This window comes from Panthera onca, chromosome D3 (assembly GCF_046562875.1).
Source record: "Panthera onca isolate mPanOnc1 chromosome D3, mPanOnc1 haplotype 2, whole genome shotgun sequence".
NCBI lineage: Eukaryota > Metazoa > Chordata > Mammalia > Carnivora > Felidae > Panthera > Panthera onca.
In genome coordinates, this window is record NC_138350.1 from 40440913 (window position 1) to 40464655 (window position 23743).

Here is a 23743-nt window from a genome sequence, read left to right on the forward strand (position 1 = left end):
GGAAAAATTCAATGGAAATGTTGTAAAGTTGAAAAAAATCTGTCAGAAAGGAAAGCAGAAACACAAAAATAAGAAAAACAGAAAAATTGGGAAAATCAGAGAAGCAGTTCAGAATGTTCATTACCAAAACATAAGGTTACCAGAAAGAAAAAACAGCGATGATGGTAACCAGACAAAAGTACTTCAAATAATGTAGAGACCTATGCAAAGATGTATTACTGTAAAATTTTGCCATGTTGAGAATTAAAAGTAGATCCTATAAGCTTTCAGAAAAAATACACAGAAAACACAAAAATGAAAGTAAAACTAAGTTTAAATTTATCAACAGCAGAAGCTAAAAAGCAAAAATAGAGCAATGCCTTCATAATTTTTTAAATGTTTATTTTTGAGAGAGAGAGAGAGAGAGAGAGAGAGAGAGAGAGAGAGAACACAAGCAGGGAAGAGGCAGAGAGAGAGAGGGAGACACAGAATCCAAAACAGGCTCCAGGCTCTGAGCTATCAGCACAGAGCCCAATGCGGGGCTCAAACTCACAAACCGTGAGATCATGACCTGAGCTGAAGTCAGAAGCTTAACCAACTGAGCCACCCAGGCGCCCCAATGCTTTCATAATTTTGAGGAAAATAGTGCCCAACTTTCAATACAATCATGTAGAATAGAGACATTTTTGAGAAATAACTGTCTCTCACAGGTACTCCTTCATAGGAACCTAGTGAAGGATGTGTTTCAGCAAGAGAAGCTTCTAAAAAACTGGAGAGCCATGAAAAAGTAAATGCTAAGTAAAATAAGCCACTTAACAGTCTCACAATTCAGGAATGTTTCCTCAAGGACCTTAAAGACAACTCTCTGCAGTGTACTCATCAAAAAAAAGGTAAAAATCCCTATCTCCCAGTTTTCTGAGCCTAACTTCCAGTCAGCTGACTCCAAATTGCAAATCCTACAGCCAGTGGTAAACTTAGTTATTTCATCTTTAAAACATGAATATATAAGTTATAGCCACTTATCCACATAAAGGAATAAGGTTTTCTTCAGTCTTTGCAATCTCTTTATCCAATTGCCTATGATAATTATGACATTTTGGTTTAATGTTCAGTCAATAAAGAAACTGTTTTCTCTTCTACCTTTATGAAGAAGTTTTCTAGGTTGAGGGGTAGGTTTTGTTTTTAATTTTATTTCCTCAACACAGAGGACACAGGGAATTCCTAAGATGAAGGTGAAGGAAGATAACAGAATGTCAACTATAACAAGCATAAACACAATCAGTATAGACTTTAGCACATCACAAGCTCCAAGAGAGATGTCTCCAAAAATATGAAACTGATAGGTTATCTATGCACTTAAAACATCTTAAGAGGATATGAGACAATTTGGCAGAGAGCTTAGGGTTTAATTTGTAATAAATTTATCCAAGGAAAAAAGTAACAAAGTTGTACAATAAAGTGACTAGTATCTACATAACTGCAACACAGCAAGCACTAAATACCAATCAAGCCACAATATAAACTTTATTGAGGAATACAGGAATAGGAAGGAAGCTTATCTGTAACTGCAATGGCAACAAGAGGTTATCTTTATCTACAGCTGTAAATCAAGCAATAATGCCTACAACTGAAGAATGAAGAATAGCAATTCAAAATGTAGGTATGTGGCAGTAGTTACGAACAGATTCAAGTAAGAAAGTTGAAAATGGTTCTCTGAGAAGTGAGTTGTGGGTGGAATAGAGAGGGCAGAGAGAAAAGAAACTGCCCTTTTTTTTTAATAATAAGACTTAACATACTGTTTGATTCTTTAAATTATATGAATGATTTTTTTTAAATTAATGTAACACTGAAAAAAAAAAAAAAGAAACCCACTCAGAAAATGGTCTTGAAGATAAATTCACATTTTTTTTTAGTAAGGATTTTTTTTTCACTAAGTTGAAAACTCCAAATATAAATATGCATGCACATGTGACAGAGAGTTCTTATGTAAGAATACCCTTATAAGGATAGGATAGAATTATAATCAATAATAGGTACCAAATAATGCACTAATATTTTCTATTTGTGACTAGAAGGGATATACTTTTAAGTGTTTTATTTTTAAACAAACACATTTAAGTGTTCTTTTCCATTACCATTTAATATTCAACTGAATGCAGTATGTCAAAAGACAAGCATCAGTTTTTGCACCTTAAGAGAACATAAAGCTAAAAAACTCATTTTGAGTATTTTTTATAACCATATATTGTTTTTCAAGAACTTAACCATGTGAGCTTCTAGAAGGCAAATACTATGTCCTTATTCACTTCCATATGTCTAGCTACAAATGCCTACAACATAGCACATGCTCAGATGATTAAGAGTAAACGATTACAACACAAAGGGAAAAAAGTACAGAGACAAGAGAAGAAAACATACGTAAAAAGTGGGCTCAAAAAGACAAATTTGGCAGCTAATGCAAAAAAGAAACAATTAGTATTCATGCTCTTGAGAATGAACAAGACTTTCTCCCAAAGCACCTTAAAAAGAGAGAATGGAAAATAATGAACATCCTCAATCATAGTTAAGTTTCTGATTTCTTATTGTAAGCCAATCACAACACTAAAGAACTATTACATAAAGGGAAATTCTAAGGAAAGACTCAAATTTCCATGGAAACCATAAACTTTATGGCTATAGTTTAAAAAAAAACAAACCCAAAACTGTATTACCAGGTTAAAAACCTTCCAGAGTAAGCAATAACACTAAGTTTAAGTAGCAATAACTTTCTTTCATACTTGCAGAATAAAATGGAGTAAGACAGAGCTATCACTTTCACTTGAACAACTTTAACAATATTTTGTCAAAACTAAAGCAATTTATAATGACACTGTAGTCACAAAGCATAGCCTGGGAGTAAATAAATCCCCCAGATATTAAAAAATATACTATACACTCTAAATGATAAATCTAATGTTAAACACACACAAATAATTTAAGCTAAAAAAAAAAAAAGACTAAATGCTTAGTAAATATGAAAAATCATATACAAAATGATCCTTCAAATTACCTTGCTTCAAAAACTGGCTGAATATCATTTCCTAGTTGACTAGTATGACCAAATTCATCCTGAAACTCCAGAGGGATATTGAATGGGACTCCAACACGAAAAGGAGGATCCATAAGACCAAATGAAAACTTCTCTGGTTTACCCTCTTTAAAAAAAAAAAAAAAAAAAAAGTAAACATGAGAAGCAAATTCATAGGTCAGAAACAGCCATATTTTATATACAGGATATTAAATTATGACAAAGATGGCATTTTAAATCTGTGAAAAACTTATATAAATTAAATCTAGTGTTTTTAAAAATTTATTTATTCATTTTGAGAGACACTGTGGGGGGGGAGGAGACAGAGAGAGGGAGAGACAGAGAGAGACAGAGAGAGACAGAGACACAGAGAGACAGAGACAGAGACAGAGACAGAGACAGAGACAGAGAGAGAGAGAGAGAGAGAGAGAGAGAATTCCAAGCAGGCTCTGTGCTGGAACTCACGAACCATGAGATCATGACCCAAACCGAAACCAAGAGTCAGAAGCTCAACTGACTGAGCCATCCAGGCTCCCCTACATAAATTATACCTATAAGCCTCATGGGAAGAGTCAGATCTTTATCTCACTACATATAAATTCTACGAAATTATTAGAATATAATGAAGAAAAACTTTATAACCTTATCATAGGAGAAACTAAGGCAAAACACAATATCCCTCCTCGTCAGTGGTTAACTGTAGTGCGGAGGCAGATGATTCCACCTCTGACATAGTTTCAGAAGGTCAATAGTAGCCTAAAGCTATGTTACAATTCCTGCGTCATTCACCTCACTTCATCTCATCACACAGGCATTTTATCATCTCACATCAACACAAGAAGAATGAGTAAAGTAGTATAGGATTTTTTAAGAAAGAAAATAATTTCTATTACTGTATATTTTTATAAATGTTCTATTTCATTGTTACAACAATCTCTTACTATTATATAATCTCTTACTGCCCCTAAATTATAAATGATACTTTATTATAGGTAGGTATACATAGGAAAAAACAGTACATAATATGATTTGTTACTATTTGCAATTTCAAGGGATTCACTGGTGGTGGTATTGCAACATTTCTGCCGCACACAAGAGGGATTACTGTATTCAGGAGCTATGAAAGAATGTATTTAGCAAAATATATTTTATTAGTTATAATGAACAAAGTTAAAAGAGATGCTTTATATGAGAAAATATTTACAACATATCCAACAAAGGTTTAAAATCCCGAATACATAAAAACTTCCTATAAACCACCTGTTTTGTTTTTTTTTAAACGTTTATTTATTTGTGAGACAGAGACAGACAGAGCATGAACGGGGGAGGGTCAGAGAGAGGGAGACACAGAACCTGAAACAGGCTCCAGGCTCTGAGCTGTCAGCACAGAGCCTGATGCGGGGCTCGAACTCACGGACCGCGAGATCATGACCTGAGCCGAAGTCAGCCGCTTAACCGACTGAGCCACCCAGGCGCCCCACCAGCTGTTCTTAAAGTGTGGTCTCTAGTCTAATGGTTTCAGCCATCCCTTGGGAAATTATTAGAAAGGCATATTGTAGGGTTCACTCAAACCTACTGAGTCAAATTCTGGGAGTGATGCCCCGCAGTCTGTGTCTTAATAAGTTCTCCAGGTAATTAAAATACAAAGCCAAAATTTGAGAACCACAGCTTTAAACTATTAAAATGGGCACAGCAAACAAACAGGCTTTCACAGATGACACAGCCCAAGAAAGGCAAGAAGAGGTGCACAACCTAATAATTAAACAATTTAACCACCAAGTAGGATAAATACAGAGGTCAGCCAGGAATCGGCACAGGAAAACTGGAACTTTCATAGTCTGCTGGTGAGGGTACCGTGGCACAACCTTTAGGAAGGACAATTTGACAGTAATGTATTTAAACATTAAGGCATATACGTATCAGTTTTGCAATTCTACTTTTTGGTGTCCACACTACAGAACTTCTAGCACATGTACACAAAGCAGCATAAATTTTTTCCCATATAGAAACATGGTTTGTAATAGCCAAAAAATAGGAAACAACCAAAATGTTCATCAATAGAAAACTACTTCAACTATAGCATGTCCATCTATGGAATGTGTTCCACAGCTCTTAAAACAATGTGGTAGATCTGTACGTACACAAAGGAACAATTTCCATGGTGGCCCTATTGATTAAAGAAGGTAAGGTGATCACAGGCACTTAAATCAGCTCTGTCCAAAAATCCCATAATAATGACACTACAGAGATTTTATTCAGAGATTTTTTTTTTTTACAGAGGTCTAAAACTACAAAAACAAAATATACAATAGCAATAGGATTTGAAACTGGAGACCATATGGGTTCTCCATATGTCTTAAGTGTAACTGACTTAACGGAAAGACCCAAGAACATCAAACCCTCAATTATCAACAAAGCAAGCAGAGAACCAATCTAATTCACACTACAGGATACCCAAAAGTCTCAGGGATGGTATGTTGGAATGAAACCGGAATGAAAAAGACCTGCTGAAGTCTGTTTAAAGAAAGAGTTCCCCAAATCCCTACTCCTCAATACACAAAACCAGTCAATTGTCTTCCTCATCCCCACCAACAGATGGCTAATTCTCTGAGGAAGATAAAAGAGTAGGGTTAAGAAGTAAGGGGCAAAGCACTATTAAATGTGTCACAGTCTGCTGAAAATAGCAAGTGAAAAATTAGATAGATGTGAGAACCCCAACAGTCTTCCCCAGCTTGCTCCCAAAATGCTGGCAGCCAGGTATTTACCCACCTACCAGGAGATTGGAAGGCTCTACTCTGGGGAATCTGAACAGTCAAAAAAAGAAAACCTAAAAATTCTCATCATCTCCCCCAAATGAACTAAAAGCTTTCAAATGTCCTGTCGTTAAGTGTAAGCAAATCACTAGTCATGTAAGAGAGCATCTATTCTAAAAGGGCAAACATTTAAAACAAAAACAAAACCATGGAGGAAAATGACTATGAATGAAGTTTAAATGCTTCAAAAAAGACCACCACTGTTATTGATACCCTCCAAGAATTACTGAATATATGAAGTAGGCAGATAATGCTTTGAATAGGGAACAGAGAATAAAAAATGACAGCATAAAGGAAAAATTCAATAGAAAGGGTAGAATATCGTGTTAAAGGAATTTCCCATAATATAGTAAAATAAAAAATGAAAAGTAGAAAAAAGAATATTAATACACCAGTCAAGAGGTCTACTGTCTTAATATTAGATAACGTGGAAAACAGAGTAGGAAATCAAAGTAATTCAAGAAAAATTCCTAGAATTTAAAACTTCAGAAACTAGAACAAAAAAAAGATTCTCCAAACAGCTGGGGGTCAGAGAAGAGGCAAGACTGGGGTTGGGGTGAGGGGCAGAGAGGCTCACAAGCAAAGGTCAGGAATCTGAATAGCTTCAGATGTTATCAGCAACAACAGAAAACAATGAGGACTTCAAAAATTTTAAAGAAATATCATTATGAATTTGCATGACATAGAGCTAGAGAGTATTATGCTAAGCCAAGTAAATCAGAAGATGAATACCTTATGATTTCATTCATATGTGGAAATTAAGAAACAAAATAAACAAGCACAAGGGAAAAAAAGAGGCAAACCAAGAAACAGACTCTTAACTACAGAAAACAAACTGACGGTTACTAGAAGGAAAGGTGGTGGAGGATGGGTTAAATAGGTGATGGGGATTAAGGAGTACACTTGTCAAAATGAGTACTGAGTGTTGTACGGAAGTGTTGAATCACTCAACTGTGTACCTGGAACAATATTACGCTGTATAGTCACTGTATATTCAAACTGAAATTTACGTAAAAACCTTAAAAGAAATGATTATGAAGCAGAATTATAGAGCCATTTTATTTATTTTTTTGAGAGCGAGTGCAAGAGGGGGAAAGGCAGAGGGAGAGGAGATCTCAAGCAGGCTCCACGCCCAGCATGGAGCCCAATGCGGGGCTCAATCTCATGGTGGGGAGATCATGACCTGAGATGAAATTCTGAGTTGGACACTTAACTGACTAAGCCACCTAGGTACCCCTATAAAGTCATTTTGAGATAATGATTATACAACTGGCCAAACATCTTTTACTGAATTATTTATCTATTCCCCCTTCATTTAAAATGCCACCTTCAGCATAATATGTAGTTATATACTGGTATTTCACTTACCTTTAACAGAAAATTTAATTGCTTTTGATGGTAGCGGTCTTCCTGCATATGTGTCTGCATTACTTTCATTCAATACAACTTGTAATTTCAACGTATAATTCCCCAACTTTTGAATATTTTCTGGACAAATTAAGAAGAAATTAAAAATCAAGTCAACATAATACTGACATAATTTTTAACATTCAGAATAATAACTCACCCATTTTTTTAAACCAGTAAGGCCATTTTCCTCCATGTTGACTAATATGTGAAATGATTTCTTTATTTCCATTTGAAGCTTAATGAAAGAAAAAACAAAACATTTATACCTTGAGAAACTGAAAACAGAACATGAATATGAAATGTCACACTGGTATCAAATATCTTTGTTTGTTGTACATTTTAAAATTGTTTTAAAACTTCATCAAAAGATCTAAAGTTATCCTATGCAAGTGAACAGCATAATGAAAATTAGCTCATTAAATCACCTTTATTTCTTAAAAATATATCTGTGTATAAGATTGATACAAAAGAACAGAGATAATTTTTTGATATTAAAAATAATTTTCCTTAAGAGTTTTCAAGATTAAAATACTATATTTATACAGAATAATCGCTAAGACCTAGTGACCTATTGTTATGGGAAAGGAGTAAAAGCATATATATCAAACATACTAGCTTTTTTATAAGGAAAAGACAGAAATATAAATACATTCTTGCTCAGTATTATAGCACGAAACACAGGAAAGATAAGCCAAAAACTAATAAAATCATTACGTAAAGAGGGAAGAAAAAAGAGTACAGGGATGACATAACTTCTCTGAAGGTTTATTTCTCACTTTGAAATTATGTAAATGACTTAAAAATTCAAGAAATTGCATTAAAATACAGCAATTCATAAACAAAACCAAAATGTGTATTAAGTAGGTGACTTGACTACATTTTAAAAGTATATTTCGGGGTGCCTGGGTGGCTCAGTCGGTTAAGCGTCCGACTTCGGCTCAGGTCACGATCTCACGGTCCGTGAGTTCGAGCCCCACGTCGAGCTGTGTGCTGACAGCTCAGAGCCTAGAGCGTGCTTCAGATTCTGTGTCTCCCTCTCTCTCTCTGCTCCTCCCCCGCTCATGCTCTCTCTCTGTCTCAAAAATAAATAAACATTTAAAAAAAAAAAGTATATTTCAAGTAACATTAGAATCATTTTTACTATTTATACAGAAAGAAAGATTTTAAGGACAGGGCTGCAAAATAGTCCAATTCATCAAGTCTTATTGTTAGTAATTATATTAGTATTATTATTTTGAAATGAAATACATTGTAGGATAAAGCAAATAACCATTAATGTTAAGGAATCTGGATTTTCAGCATTAAAGAAATGAAATAAAAGCTTAGAGTCAAATTAGTTCAATAAAAACCCAAAATGTCAATGTGAATTCAGTTTTTCTTTTCAAAAAATGTTTGTGATTAGCATTTAAAAAGCTTAAAAGCAATTTCACCTGGGGGCAATGAGCAACCCTACCACTCAGATTGTGGCCTCTAAACACCATTCCCCACAGAAAGGAACCAGCAGTAATGGCTGAAACCAAGTCTAGGGTAGAACATGTATAACAATATTCTAGGATATCTTGAGTCAGGAAACAAGAAAGCTCGCATCAAAGACAAAAAGGATCACATCAAGGAGACAGAAGAGACAATATGAAGGCACATCAAAATGAATGAAGCATGTTAAATATATAAAACCCCACATACTCACAAAAACACTACCAAAAAACAGAAACTGCTCACCAGGCATTATTGTACAGCAACAATGCTTAACTGGTAATTTGCAATTAAAGAAAAATAATTATACTTTTTACTGCCTTTCCTATAAAAGCTGCATTTCAGGTAAACCAATGAACCTAACTGATAAAATTCTTCACAGATGAAGTCTGGATAACAAATTAGGAAGGAACGAAAGAATCAGAAAAGAATTACCTGTAGTAACTAATTCACCAAATAATTCAGGCAAAATCAACAATGGATGAGACTATTACATAATGGTTGAAAGAGAACTTTATAATTAGCCAAGTGAATTTAATGATCCATTAGCAGCACTTAACGTGGAACAATCATTAATCATATGCCTCTTAACATATAATACCATAAGAAACTCAGATTAGGTATAAAGTACTGATTCTTACTTTACAAAACAGAAATATTAGGAACCCAAATGTATTCAATCTTTTAGGCTTACCTTCCAGTTTTCTGGCAATTGAACAAATAGGAAAAGTAGTTAAATGACATCCCAAAGGAACAAACAGAATCTGTGAAATCCACTACACTACAAGTGATTGAGTTCTGTCAGCAAATTACTGGCATGAAGAAAAAAAGGAGGGAGCTCTACTTTGAAAAAAAAGAAACTGAAGACATATAATAACTAAATGTAATACATGTGTCTGATACCAAAACCACCACAAAAGTCTATCATTTTAGAAAATCAGAGAAATTTAAGTTGGATGGTTATAAGATGACCAAAAGGAATTACTGTGGTAATTGAAATTACACATTTTTAGAGATGCATGTACTTGAGATTCACCACACACACACACACGCACACAGGCGCGCGCGCGCGCGCACACACACACACACACACACACACACACACACAAAACAAGTACAACCAAATACTTCCTATTGACTTAGGTTAACCAATATATCTTGGAGCCCATTACATAATTTAAAAAATGTTGCAACTGTAAATTTATAATGAATATTAGACAGTAAGCCATTAGAGTTCTCTAAAAAAGACCAAGCAACTTTCTGATATCTTTTTTATTTACTCAACAAAAACTTAATAACTACCTCTTGTACCCTAGGCACTAGAAAAAAGTGAAAAAAAAAACAACAATATGCTTGCATTCATGGAATTTCGTCTTGTAGATCAAGGAGTCTGCAAACTACTTTATTGCCCATGGCTGCTTTCATTCTAGAATAGCAGTTAGGTAGCTGTGACAAAGAATTTAGGGTCCTCAAAGCCAAAATATGTACTATTTGATCCATTACAAATAATTTGCCACCTCTGTTCTAGACAGCAAAGGCACATTTAAGAAATAACAAAACACCAAGTTATAAAAATAAATCTAAGTATATTAGTAGAAAACTAGAAAAACAGAAAAAAGTCTAAGAAAGTGGCAGTCTGAAACCTGAGAAATAGTTTTATCAAAGATATGCTGTTTAGGGATGCCTAGGTGGTTCAGTGAGTTAAGCGTCCAACTCTTGATTTAAACTCACATCATGATCCAATGGTTTGTGAGACTGAGCCCTGTCCTGGGTTCTGCACTGTCTGCTTGGGATTCTTTCTCTCCCTCTCGCTCTCTGTCCCTCCCCTGCTCTTGCTCTCTCTCAACATAAACATTTATAAATAATTAATTAATTAATAAAGAAAAGTTGCTGTTTAAAAGTTGCAGGCAGAGGAAATACATACAAAGGTCCAGAGGTGGGAAAATTGGGCTTGTACAGGAACAAAAAGAATTATGACTGGGAATACAGTGAGGATGAAAATGTTAGAAATAAAGTTGAACAGGGAGACAAGGCCAGATCATGTGTGGAGTCCTGCAGAGCTATGAAAAGCCTAAAACTAACATCATATTCAGAAATAAAAGTCTGAAAGTTTTCCCTCCAAGATCATGAACAAGAAGACAAGGATGTCTGCTTACACCACATCTATTCAGTATGGTACTGGAAGTCCTAGCCAGACCAATTAGGAAAAAAGAAAATCCACTTTGTAAAGAAAGAAGTAAAATTTCAATGTTTGTAGATGACATAATCTTTTCAATTTTTCGTAATGTTTATTTTTGAGAAAGAGAGATAATGCAAGCAGGGAAGGGACAGACAGAGAGGGAGACAGAGGATGTGATTTGGGCTCTGTGCCAACAGCAGAGAGCTCAATGTGAGGCTCCAACTCACAAACTGTGAGATCATGACCTGAGCTGAAGCCGGACGCTTAACCAACTGAGCCAGCCACCCAGATGTCCCAATGACACGATCTTTTATGTACAAAGCCCTAAAGATTCCACAAAAAAGCTGTTTACAGTCAATAAATAAATTCAGCACACCTGGATGATACCAAACCATGTTCATGTATTAAGATGACAATAACACCCAATGATTTACAAATCCAATATAATCCCTATCAAAACCCCAATATCACTTCTTCCAGGCATAGGACACCCATGCTAAATTTAGATGGAATCTCAAGGGACCCTAACAGCCAAAACAATCTTAAGAAAAATAAAGTTGGAGAACTCACATTTCCTCTGAAAGTTTACTGCAGAACTATAGTTATCAAAAACAGTGTGGTACTGGCTTAAGAGCAGACATACAGACCAATCAAATAGCCCAGAAATAAAACCTTGAATATATGGTCCAATGATTTTTGACAAGAATGCCAAGACCATTCAATGGAGAAAAAAGTATTTGATTATTGGTGCTAGGAAAACTAGATATCTACATGCAAAAGAAGTTAATCTATGTAAATTAAACTCAAAATAAATCAAATAACTAAATGTAAGAGCTAAAATGATAAAACTAATCTTACACATGAGCATTCAAGAAACAGCTTCCTGACACTGGATTTAGCAGTGACTTCTTGGGATAGGACGTCAAAAGAAAAGGCAACAAAAGCAAAAAACAGAAAAATTGGACGTTATCAGAATTAAAACATTTTCTGCATCAAAAAACCCCATCAATAGGGTAAGAAGGCATTCCACAGAATAAAGAGAAAATATGTGCAAATTATACAGTATCTGATAAGGATTATTCAAATATAAAAACTCCTACAACTCAAAAACAACAGAATTTAAAAATGAGAAAGGACCTGAATAGACTCTTCTCCAAAAAAGATATAGAGATGCTCAATAAGCACACAAAGAGATGCTCAATATCAAACAAACGGGTGGGGTGGGGAGGGGCAGAAAATGACATGTGTTAGCAAGGATGTGGAATGTAAAATGGTGCAGCCACTGTGAAGAACAGTCTGACAAAAAGTTCCTCAAAAAGTTATACATTAGAATTAGCATATGATCTAGCAATTCCACATCTGGGTATATGCAAGAGAATTGAAATCGGGGACATAAACAGATATATGCATACCAATGTTCACAGCGACATTATTCATAATAGCTAATACATGACAGCAACCTAAGTGTCCATTGATGAATGAATGGATAAACTAAATGTGGTACACAAGCATACAATAGAATATGATTTCACTTACTTGATTCCACTTACTGAGATACCTAAAATAGTCATATTCACAGAGACACAAGGTAGAACAATGGTTACCAGGAGATGTGGGGAGGGAGTGATGGGAAGTTATTACTACAAAGTTTCAGTCTGGGTTGAAAAAAAGTTCTGGAGATGGACAGTGGTAATGGTTGTACAACAATATAAATGTATTCAATGCCACTGAACTGTATGTTTTTAAATGGTTAACATGATAAACTTATGTTATATATATTTTAACATAATAAAAAATGTTTTTGGTTGGAAAAACTATAGGAGGGGGGGCAGGCAGGAGAGTCCGAGTCACAGCAAGACTGAAGGATGCTACACTGCTGACTCTGAAGATGGAGGAATGAGCCACGAGCCACAAGCCACAGAATGTGGGCAGATTCTACAAGATGGAAAAGGCAAGGCTGCCCTAAAGCCTCCAGAAGGAACGAAATCCTGACACTTTGATTCTAGTCAGTGAACCCCATCTGGAATACCTAATAAATGGTGGGGGGGCTGGGGGGGGGGGAGGGTTGGAGAAATAAGGTATCGGGTGTCACAAAGGCCAAAAATGAGAGTATTTCAGGAAAATAAGTTAGTCAAACTGTTGAATGCCAAGAGACCTAAGAAGACATTTACATAAAGTATATAGGATCACTGACTAGTTTTTAAATTGTTGGAAATAAACATATATCAAATCAAATACTGTATCTTCAAAATCTATGGATGAGACACACAATATGTAGGGACAGAACAGATCCTTAAACGTAAGTGAAAATACTTTTAGGCCATCAAGAAAAAGCAACGGACAAGAAACAAACAAGATGATTCAAATTAGGGAAATATAAAATGAGCAAGAATACTTATTTCTTCTCCAGTCAACAGGCCTATAATCTAAGCCAAGTACTTCTAGCTCACAGGTTCAGAGCCATAGTTTTTTGATTTACAACAGATTTTATGGATTAGCTAATCTGAATTCCTATCTAGTACAAATTCCTACACATATATACACCATATCTTATTTTAGCCCACAGTCACCTTCTTGGGAAAATTCAGAATAAAGGGTTTAAAAAAAACAGGGTGCCTGGGTGCTGGGTGGCTCGGTCGGCTAAGCATTGGATTCTTGGTTTTGGCTCAGGTCATGATCTTGCAGTTCGTGAGTTTGAGCCCTGCACTGGGCTCCACACTGAGAGCGCAGAGCCTGCTTGGGATTCTCCCTCTGCCCCTCCCCTGTTCGTGCTCGCTCTCTCTCTCTCAAAATAAGTAAATAAACTTCAAAAAAAAAAAACCCTTGGAAAAATACCGATTAAAAAATTAGTCATAACACATTTGGAATTCCTAACTTTAATCAAATCTACTGTGTCTCTCAGAATGTTAGATCATCGATAATTATATGTAGATATTAAAACCTGCATTACACATTTAAGAACAAATATTAAAAAAGATCCAAATTAGTTTGCATACTTACAATGCAATATAACTTTGAGCTCAACCAGGAGTTTCTTTGACCCTCCATGACTTGTTCCTGGAAGCTTCTGCATTGCTTCCCCCTTTTTATTCAGTATTTCAATTCTTAATGCACCTACCAGTCCAAAATTTAAAATAAGAATGTCTTAGTTACACTCAAAAAATGTGATGAGGTCCATCAAATGATGAATAAAGAAATTATGGTTTATATACACAATGGAGTACTACATGGCAATGAGAAAGAATGAAATATGGCCCTTTGTAGCAACGTGGATGGAACTGGAGAGTGTTATGCTAAGTGAAGTAAGTCATACAGAGAAAGACAGATACCATATGTTTTCACTCTTATGTGGATCCTGAGAAACTTAACAGAAGACCATGGGGGACGGGAAGGGGGGAAAAAAAAAAACAGGTTAGAGTGGGAGAGAGCCAAAGCATAAGAGACTCTTAAAAACTGAGAACAATCTGAGGGTTGATAGGGGGTGGGAGGGTGGGTGATGGGTATTGAAGAGGGCATCTTTTGGGATGAGCACTGGGTGTTGCATGGAAATCAATTTGACAATAAATTTCATATATTAAAAAAAAATGTGATAAGTCTGCTAGGTCTTGACATAGTGTTTTAATTCATCATGGTCTTTTACATATTAACTATGTAAGACACACAAAAAGCATATTTTCAGTATTAAGGGAAAAAAAAAACAAAAACATACCAATGGGGGTTCCAGCAGGCCTAATCTCATTTGGCAATAATTCATCTCCTTCAGGCCAAGTTACTGATAATCTATCAGGGAGCCTATTATGAAACCAGCATATTAATGTTTCACGAACTATGTTAACTATGGTCTTAATAAGATAAATACAAGTCACCAGAAACTGTAATATTTATTTTTGATATAGTATTTTGAAAGGCTAATGCTAAAATTCTATATGATTAATAATCTAAAAAAATTTCCCTAACCATTACTGTGGTTACTGAAACAGTAATACAAAATCTCTTGGTATTAAGAGCCAAGAATTATCAATTGGGGGGAGGGGGTTCCTCTGCTCTTTTACAGTACAAGTTACCTTTGGGAAATACAATAAACTATAAGAAGAGAATTATTAGTGAAATTCAGTAAGAATCAAAATGACTGCATCATTAGCCAAGTAAGAGCTACAAACAGTTTTGTTTTTCTACTTTCCTTTACTTCTTTGGTACTGATCTTTACCTCCCAACAGTTACTACAACTTTCTTCTAGTGGTAGGTCAAACCAAGTTGTTTTCTAACATATTTGAGTCATAGTGCCTATAACAGTGACACTTTAGATACATAAAATTTACTTTTTCTACAAAATGCAGGATTCTATTTTACAAAGCTCTCAATTTTTTTTAACAGCAAGTTCATCACAATATGTAAATCTAAGACTACAAATGTCCTATTATGTGTCCATTAACAACACACTCAAGAATAGTTAAAAACGCTATGATTCATTTTTTATTTTGTTACTCTTATCCTGCAATTTGAAGTGTGAATTACCTTGCCATTTCATCTTCTACATATTTTTTCACAGCTTTCTCAGCAACTGTCCTATCGAGCTTTGCAATTGGCACAGTTTTTACTTCATCATACAGTGCTTGAGGTTCCTGAATAATTTATATCAACATTTCAAAAAAAAAAATTCAAATTTGGCTACAATGAAAACATTTGTTTCTTCCAAAGAAACATTTTACCCCAATATGTAAGTCATAATAACCATTATTACATTATACCACAATGGTTCTTCTATTTTTCATGTAACCTCCTTAGACATAATTAAATACCATTTAAATATTATCAAGAATATAAGGATAAAGCCCACTCTCATTTTAGAGTTATTCATCCTGGAGAAAGAATTCTGGCTCCAATTTTTTTACTAGTTTGTGGGCCTTGGACAAAATTTGCACTTTACAAAATTATTCTGACAACTAGAAATAACATACGTATGTTTGTTAAACATTGGGCAGATGTTAAGCTCTACAGATTATTGAAAACACCAAATAAGAAACACAAAAATTCATGCTAACACTAATGTATCCAAAAGAAAAACCAAATGCAAGCAAAATATAAAATACTGTATCTTTATTTCAGCATTAAACAAAAATAAGCAGTACCAAGAGACTTCCAATAAAAATGTTTTATTACTTGCTATCTTACCATTGCAATCTGAACCTCTCCTCCTGTGGCATATACTTCTCCATCATGATCACCATAAAGAAAAAATTTTACTATGCTTCCATAAAAGAGAGGAAGTGTCTTGATTGTCTTGACCTAATAGTTTTTAGAAAAAGGCTTTTAGTATTTACTAAAACAGGCTTAATATTCATAATCATAGAACTATTTCACTGAAGGGGAAAATTCAGTATCGAAAAATTACTGAAAAAAAAAACATTCTAATAAAGTTGCATTTATTTATATTTGCTTATATAAGTTTCCCACTTATTGTTAACATAACTTTGTAAAGACACAGTGGCTTCTTCATACAAAAATGTCATTGCTATGCATATGTCTAAAAGGTCTAGAATTCCTCCAAAGTCAATTATGAAGCCAAAATACCTCAAACCCTTTTTTTCCCCACAAAATCTTGCTTTCAGACTATGAACAGTGACTATGAACAGTGAATAACTCTGACAACTTATTCCTTTCAAATAAACTGGCTCAAAGCTTGCCTATGGGTACTTCTTTTCCTTATGTGGCTTTAAAAATCTAAAGATAATTTTCATTAGTTCAATTCAGAAACTCTTGACAGGGACTACAAGAGTTTATACACAACCTACTTTTTCGGCCTCATTTCTAAACTATTTCCTTTCACACACAACATGCTGCAGGACAACCTAACTTTACTACTTGCTGTTTCACTGCACTTACCTGTATTGTTGTCTGCGTTCGATTATGGTCTCTGAGAAAGCACCTTATTCAACTACCACACAGAACTTGACAAAAGTGTTCACTTCCTCCTTGTAACTCACTGCTTGACTTCAGGGTTTCCTTCTATCTTTATCCCTTTCATTTTCCTTTGCCAGTGCATCCTTTTCATCCTAACCCCCCTATGTGTTGGAAAAGCCAGGCTCTAACTTCACACATTACACCTCTCTAGATGATCACATACAATTCCCAGGCTTTAAATACACGATGACTCCTTTCCCACTACAGAGTGAATGGACACCTTCAACCTTTGTAGTATCTGCATAAACACCCAACTCTCTACCTCTTTCAAGATTCATACAAATGCCACTTCTTGCCCAAAGAATGTCATGATATGCTCTTCTCCCAGGCCCATTCATAGTCAGAAAATGCTCTCCTCTCCTTCCAAACTGCCAAAGCAGTATTCATTCTCTCCTTTCAAGCACTTGTTCTCTTATCTATTATTATTTATGTTTAGGTTATTACCAAGTTTAGACTATAATGTCCCTAAGGACAAAAGATCTCTCTCCTAGATCTCTTCATTCTCTATAATGTAATCAACAAGCAGAGTAACTTACAAGCAGCAAACAGGTAACGAAAATTTAGTAAAAAAAAAAAAAAAGCAAAAACAAAGCAAAAACCTCATTACATCACATTAAAAAAATTTAAGACTCTCCATTTGAGTAAAGTTTAGTGCAAGAAAAAAAAATAAAAAGCTTACTAATAGAGCCTTTGGGAAACAGGTTTTTAATAAATGCCACATTAAATTATGCCATTAAAATCAGTTTGATATTTTCATTCTTTCCTGGCTCCTGAGGAGCCAATACATGCACTATTTTGTTGTTAAATTCTAATACATCTCATTTAGTTTCAAATTCTATTCAAAACCGAATCTAGAAATAAGTTAAACCTACCAGCTGCCCTGCTTTATATATTTTTCCATCCCATTCTATTGCTGAGTATGTCGCCCAGGGGCCCTGCTTTTTAGAAGGAAGATCGGGACGTGTAATTATTCCTTTAAAAGATGTAAATTTTATTTGTTTGTCATACTTCTCATGACAGTCCTTCAGCCATAAAGCAAATTCTCTATCAATTTTCATTCGCTGTTCCTGTAAAAAACAATTTTTAATGCTCTATGAAATATAGCTACTAGTAAACAAATATAACCATAGATGCTTGTCATTCATTCCTTTTTTTCTTCCACATACCCCACCCTCAGAAAACCTAATAGAAAATTAAAATATTCTGCTGGAACTTTCTCCCTTACAAATTTAGATTTCTAACAAAAGCATTACTAAAGAAAAAAAGTCTTTGCTATCATCTTTGGAACCAAGGTCTCAATGGTCACTACCAACAACAAAAAGCTTTCCTTCTCTGGTACGAATTTAAGAGTACACCAAAAATGATGAATACTGGCTGCCTAGCAGAAAGAGAAAGGTGATAAAAATTTCTCTCCATTTATCAAGCATGCATATACATACATACATATATACATACACACATACACACACACACACACACATACATACATATATACACACACAGAGTAAACATACCTACAGCGTATCTATGGTATTAAAATATCATTGGGGGAGTGATCAGGGGAAAACAAGGTCTAAAAAGCTCCTTATGAGGAGGATAATGAAAAAAGGGTTGAGAAACACTGCTATACTGAACACATTTTTCCTTTTACATATTATATATACATATATATACATATGTATATGTATATGTTTATATATATATAGTACCCATTCAAAAAAAGTTAAAACACGTATAGAAAATTAAGTGTTTTCTAATAATAAGAAAATGTGTTATTGTTTACCATTCTTCACCCTGTTGGAAGATAGTATAGAAAGATTTACACTCAAGCATAAGCTGTTTAATGCCTGTCTTTAAGAGAATTAGTAGGGAAAAAAAAACCTCCACAGTACATGCTTTCGCAGACAATAACACATGAAGTTCATTTCTTCCTACATATCTTACTGTATAATATACCATTTCCAAATGAAAATGGAACAAAATAAAAAATGATTTCACCTTAAATTTATTAACTTGCAACTGGAAAACCAATCTTATCACTGAAGAAATTTAAGCCTACCAAATTTTTATACTGCACTTCAATGTATAGCCCTTATAGTATAAAATATTATTTTATTTGCTCTCATCAAATGGACATGCTTCTGTAGCTTCTATTCACTGTCATAGGTCTTAATATTAAGATCTAAATATCTGTAAAATTTTCATCCAAACACAGCCTAATCAGTTTGAAATTTTTGAGTAATGTAAACACATAAATGCTCAAGAATTTATATTCTTTTGATTTAATAAAATAAAAAGCATAAAAATTATCAGTACAAGTCTATACTACTTGTGATTTTTCTTGTACTTAAAATAGAACACAGGCAAATATTCAAAATTTATATTTAAAATCATACCTGTCCATTTAAAATCCTTGTGAAAAGGGTGTTCTTGTCTTTCAATTTTAGCTCAAGATCCATAAAAGTCAGTTTATTTGTGCTGACCTGGAATTTGTCATTAGTGAATAATGCACCAGATATTCTATTGTAACATTCAATTGGCGCAAGCCCTCTCTTCTTCGGAGGAGTACACCAGTCAAAACTTGAACAGAGTAAAACATTAGTTAGTAAAAGATAAGGTTTATAAATCAATGTAATTTCAGCAAAAATCAAAACTTACTCTTCAACAGATGTATATGGTATTAGCCGTCCATTCCAAAAACATTCAAAAATAGGCCTTTTCCCTCTTGCTGCTTTCTCAAGTATAAAACAATCATCATCATCATCTTCATCTTTTAATTCTAAAGCAAATGCATGAGTAGAGCAAAATGTTTATTGCTATAGAGTTTATGCAATTTATACCACTTCTTTAAGTGAAATATTAAAGTTGCTTCAGAGAAACTATGACAAAAACTCATTAGGTCTCTCACACTGTTTTCTGTAAAACTTAATGACAACTTTAGTTTGCCCTCAGAAAGGCAGATTTCTGAAGTTGTTCCCCATTATCAATGGTGTTCTTATTTATATTAATATATAATTACTTACATTACTTATCAATCTGTGTTAGGAGTACTACACGAGCTGCTAAGCCTGCAATCTTTAAAATCTATTTACAGTGTAGAAGAGTCACACATGCAAAGAGACTATGCCCTAAAGCAGAATCGCTCTTCCCTACAAATACAGAAGCTTGAATACTGTACCTCAAATACAAGTTTCACAATTCTGTCAGAACCAGTAGGTTCACATAAAAATCATCTGAGAAATCTACAGTATCTAGTAGCAGCAAATGTGCCTAGTTTGAACAAATTAATCAATAACACTAAATTTAATTTTACTTTAAATAACCTATTAAATTTCCAAAGATCAAATTCAGGTGATACAGCTACAATTATAACATATCACAAAGCATCAGAAGCATTATTAGCACAATTGTCTATAACACTTTTATGCTTCTGAGCAATACATTTTCATATATCCAAACAAATTAGGATCAAACACTATGGTCCTGATAGAGTAACACCTTAGTTATTTTGGCATTCAGGCACCTACACAAAATAAACTCTTCTTCCCCCAAAAAACACTCAACAAAGAAGTTACTTTCAATCAAACCCAATCACTTTGCTCTTGGAGAATCCCTCTGGACCACACAACTTATTGATTCTTATTTTAAGATACCACTTGAAGAACTTTATCTTTTTGTCTACAGCATACAAAAATGACAAAAGGTTGGCAAATTAAAAAGGGGTCAGCTACATTGTGGAAGGTAGAGCCACACTTACTAATAATGTTGGACACTATTCTAAGGATTTGCACCAGCTTCTTATCTAAAATTCACAACACCTCTACAAGGAAAGAGATTACCTCCCATTTCACAGATAAAGAAACAGATAAGGAGTAGTTTGTCAAAGTTTACACAACATAAAGTGTCAAAGATGGGACTTACATTAGGAAATCTGGTTCCAGAACTCACAAGACTAACAAGTATTCTGAATGAGAAAGTTTAATATTGTTACTCTATGTATTCAATGCAATCTCAGTACTCCACCAGGATTTTTTTTTTTTTCAACGTTTTTTTTTTTTTTTTTTTTTTGGGACAGAGAGAGACAGAGCATGAACGGGGGAGAGGCAGAGAGAGAGGGAGACACAGAATCAGAAACAGGCTCCAGGCTCCGAGCCATCAGCCCAGAGCCTGACGCGGGGCTCGAACTCACGGACCGCGAGATCATGACCTGGCTGAAGTCAGACGCTTAACCGACTGCGCCACCCAGGCGCCCCCCCAACCAGGATTTTTTTTAAGTGAATGTACAAAGTGATTCCAAAGGTTACCCAAAAGAGCAAAAGATTAAGAATTTTCTCAAAAAAGAATGTTAAGTGTCCTGATCTGCAAGTATCAACATACAATACGAAGCTATAAAAGTATCATTACTCATGTATATAAATATAAAATAGATCAATAACTTAAAGAATTCAAATGTGTGTACTTATTGGAACTCAGTATTATAAAATATTTCAAACTATTTAAAAAACAGTAACATTAAGTAACTGGTGCTACAAAACCAAATACATGGAAAATATTAAGGCAAAGCCCTACCTCATTGTAGTACAAAAAAAGGAGATTATACATGCATTAAAGATCTAAACATAAAATGGCTTTTAAAGAGAACTACAGGACATTTTTATAATCTGGAAATATAAGAAGGCTTTCCAAAGCAAGACAAAATCAGAAAGCATTAAAAAAAAAAAAAAAAAACTGACATGACTATGAAAAGCTTAAAACTTATTTATAAATACCTACAAAGATAATGAGAAAACAATATATAAAGGATTAATATGCAGTACATAGCTAAAAGTTCAGTAAGCAATTCATGAGAAAAGAATATGTAATATTCTTTAAAGCCAGTGCTTTACTCATCTGGAAGTGAATACACACATAAATCAAGAATTATAAAAATTATAAATACGTAAGAATTTAAGACATGCTTAAGAAAACAAGTTTTAAAATTTATCTAGCCCTAAGAGCCCAACTAATAATAATCATTAAAAAATTCTAAATCACAACTTCACATTTTGTAGCTAAGATAACAGATTAACATACTTGATGGAAAGCATGGATCATCAGGGTAAGTTTCTCTATCATATAAGAAAGGGTGGTATCGAATAATCCCTTCCACTACACCATCTCCTTCAACATGAGCCTTGAACTCAAAACTATCAGCTGCTGTGTTTATATACAACGTCTGCATGTCATCTTCTATTTCCCTTAGGTTGACAATCTTAGGTGCCTTCCCCTTTTCAAACATAGAAATCTAAAATAAAAATAAAACAAAAATAATTAAATTCTATGGTGACTTCACTTTTGCTCTCAACTATGATCTAACAACAGAATAGGTAAAAACTTGTATTTAAACAAGTAATCATATAGCTTAATTAAATATATTTATATATGGGTTAAATAACCATAAGTAGCATCCCAATAAGGAACACAATATGCTACTTAAAAAAATAGAACATAAGCAAAGCAGAGCTAAAGAACAATTAACTCAGGAGTACATTTAAGGCTTCTTGCTAGAGGTAGGAAGTGAGACAACGATGCATGTGAAATTCTTTCCAAGACGTGGGCAAGGATATGGAGAACCCAATATTCATGTTCTATACTTCTAAATCTTACTTCACCATCATAAGACTTTTATGAACAAAGAGAAACTTTATATCCCTTTTCCTCCCCACTTTGATATCTGATGTTCAGCAACAACTCACATCTCTAAAGAAGACAGGAGAAAAAGAAAGCAAATACTATAGTAAATAAAGGTTCAAAAACTACATAGATCTAATAATGATCTCTCTATTTAAATATTAAATTGCCAAAATACTTTGGTAAAAGACAAAGAGAGAAGGGTTGTCTATTGACTGATTTTTCTTATCCAAAGTCATTTGGAACTGGAACAGATACCTAATAACTTGTAATATTTTAAAAAAGAATTTTATCTTACTTCAATATCAATGTTGTTGAAAGGTCCAACTTCTTTTGATGTACGTTTTTCATTGCCTTTTGGGCCATGAATATAGTAATGATAAATATGCCTAAAATATAGAAAAATAACTTTATACTTTTAATTCAATTTAATTCATAAAATTACAGTTCACATAATAACCTACAAAAATAATTTTTATGGCCACTATTTGGCAGTATCTATTTGGTAGGTACCAGCCAAGCACTATACTAAGCATTCTTAAATACAGTATACCATTTAACGGTATAAACAATTTGAAATGCAGGTATTACGATCTCATTTTATGGATATAGAAATTGGGGTGCAAGGAGTTCACACAATTTATCTAAGGTTACAAAACTAGAGTTGGAGAGAGGTGGACTACAATCCTGGCCCTTCCAACATCAAAAGCCCACATAAATTACACTTCTAAGAAGTATAGTATGAGAACTAGAAGGCAAGAGACTATAATTCTACTTGTCAGGAATGTTCTAAAAGAGACTTAAATAATCAGGGAGTACATAGGATTGGATATTTTTAAACTATCTGAATATGAGAATGTTATTCTATAACTCTCGTCTCTCCTCTCTTACAGCATTGAGACATTCTTCCCCTAACATTCCTAAAGCAAAACTAATAAATTCAACATAATCCCTTTAAAAACCAATTCACAACTCGCTGCTACTTTGTTTTTAAGTTTTAAAAGTTTTTTGGTAAGATTATTTAGGGCTAAACCATACTATGTTATTATTTACTCTTCAAACAAGTATTCGCAATATTCCTTCATGTGAATTTTATTTGTAAAAAATTATCCTAGCTAATCTTTAAAATACTGAAATAAAAGGAAATCACTGAAAATCTTTAGGTCTTTCCTCATGCATATCAAAAGTGTT

The 23743-nt window shown here is 34.1% G+C and overlaps 1 protein-coding gene across 1 annotated transcript in view; it reads right to left on the minus strand.

The window, feature by feature from the left end:
* Positions 1 to 23743, minus strand: part of SMCHD1 (structural maintenance of chromosomes flexible hinge domain containing 1) — a 156068-nt gene that overhangs the window by 96682 nt on the left and 35643 nt on the right. The window contains exons 9-20 of the mRNA XM_078435388.2: positions 22851 to 22941; positions 21956 to 22166; positions 19541 to 19661; positions 19279 to 19462; positions 17755 to 17949; positions 16094 to 16207; positions 15437 to 15543; positions 14631 to 14713; positions 13922 to 14035; positions 7427 to 7504; positions 7228 to 7347; positions 3029 to 3173 (exon numbers count right to left, since the gene is read on the minus strand). Of these exons, the coding sequence (XP_078291514.2) occupies positions 3029 to 3173; positions 7228 to 7347; positions 7427 to 7504; positions 13922 to 14035; positions 14631 to 14713; positions 15437 to 15543; positions 16094 to 16207; positions 17755 to 17949; positions 19279 to 19462; positions 19541 to 19661; positions 21956 to 22166; positions 22851 to 22941 (1563 nt within the window). The remainder of the gene's footprint in view (positions 1 to 3028; positions 3174 to 7227; positions 7348 to 7426; positions 7505 to 13921; positions 14036 to 14630; positions 14714 to 15436; positions 15544 to 16093; positions 16208 to 17754; positions 17950 to 19278; positions 19463 to 19540; positions 19662 to 21955; positions 22167 to 22850; positions 22942 to 23743) is intronic.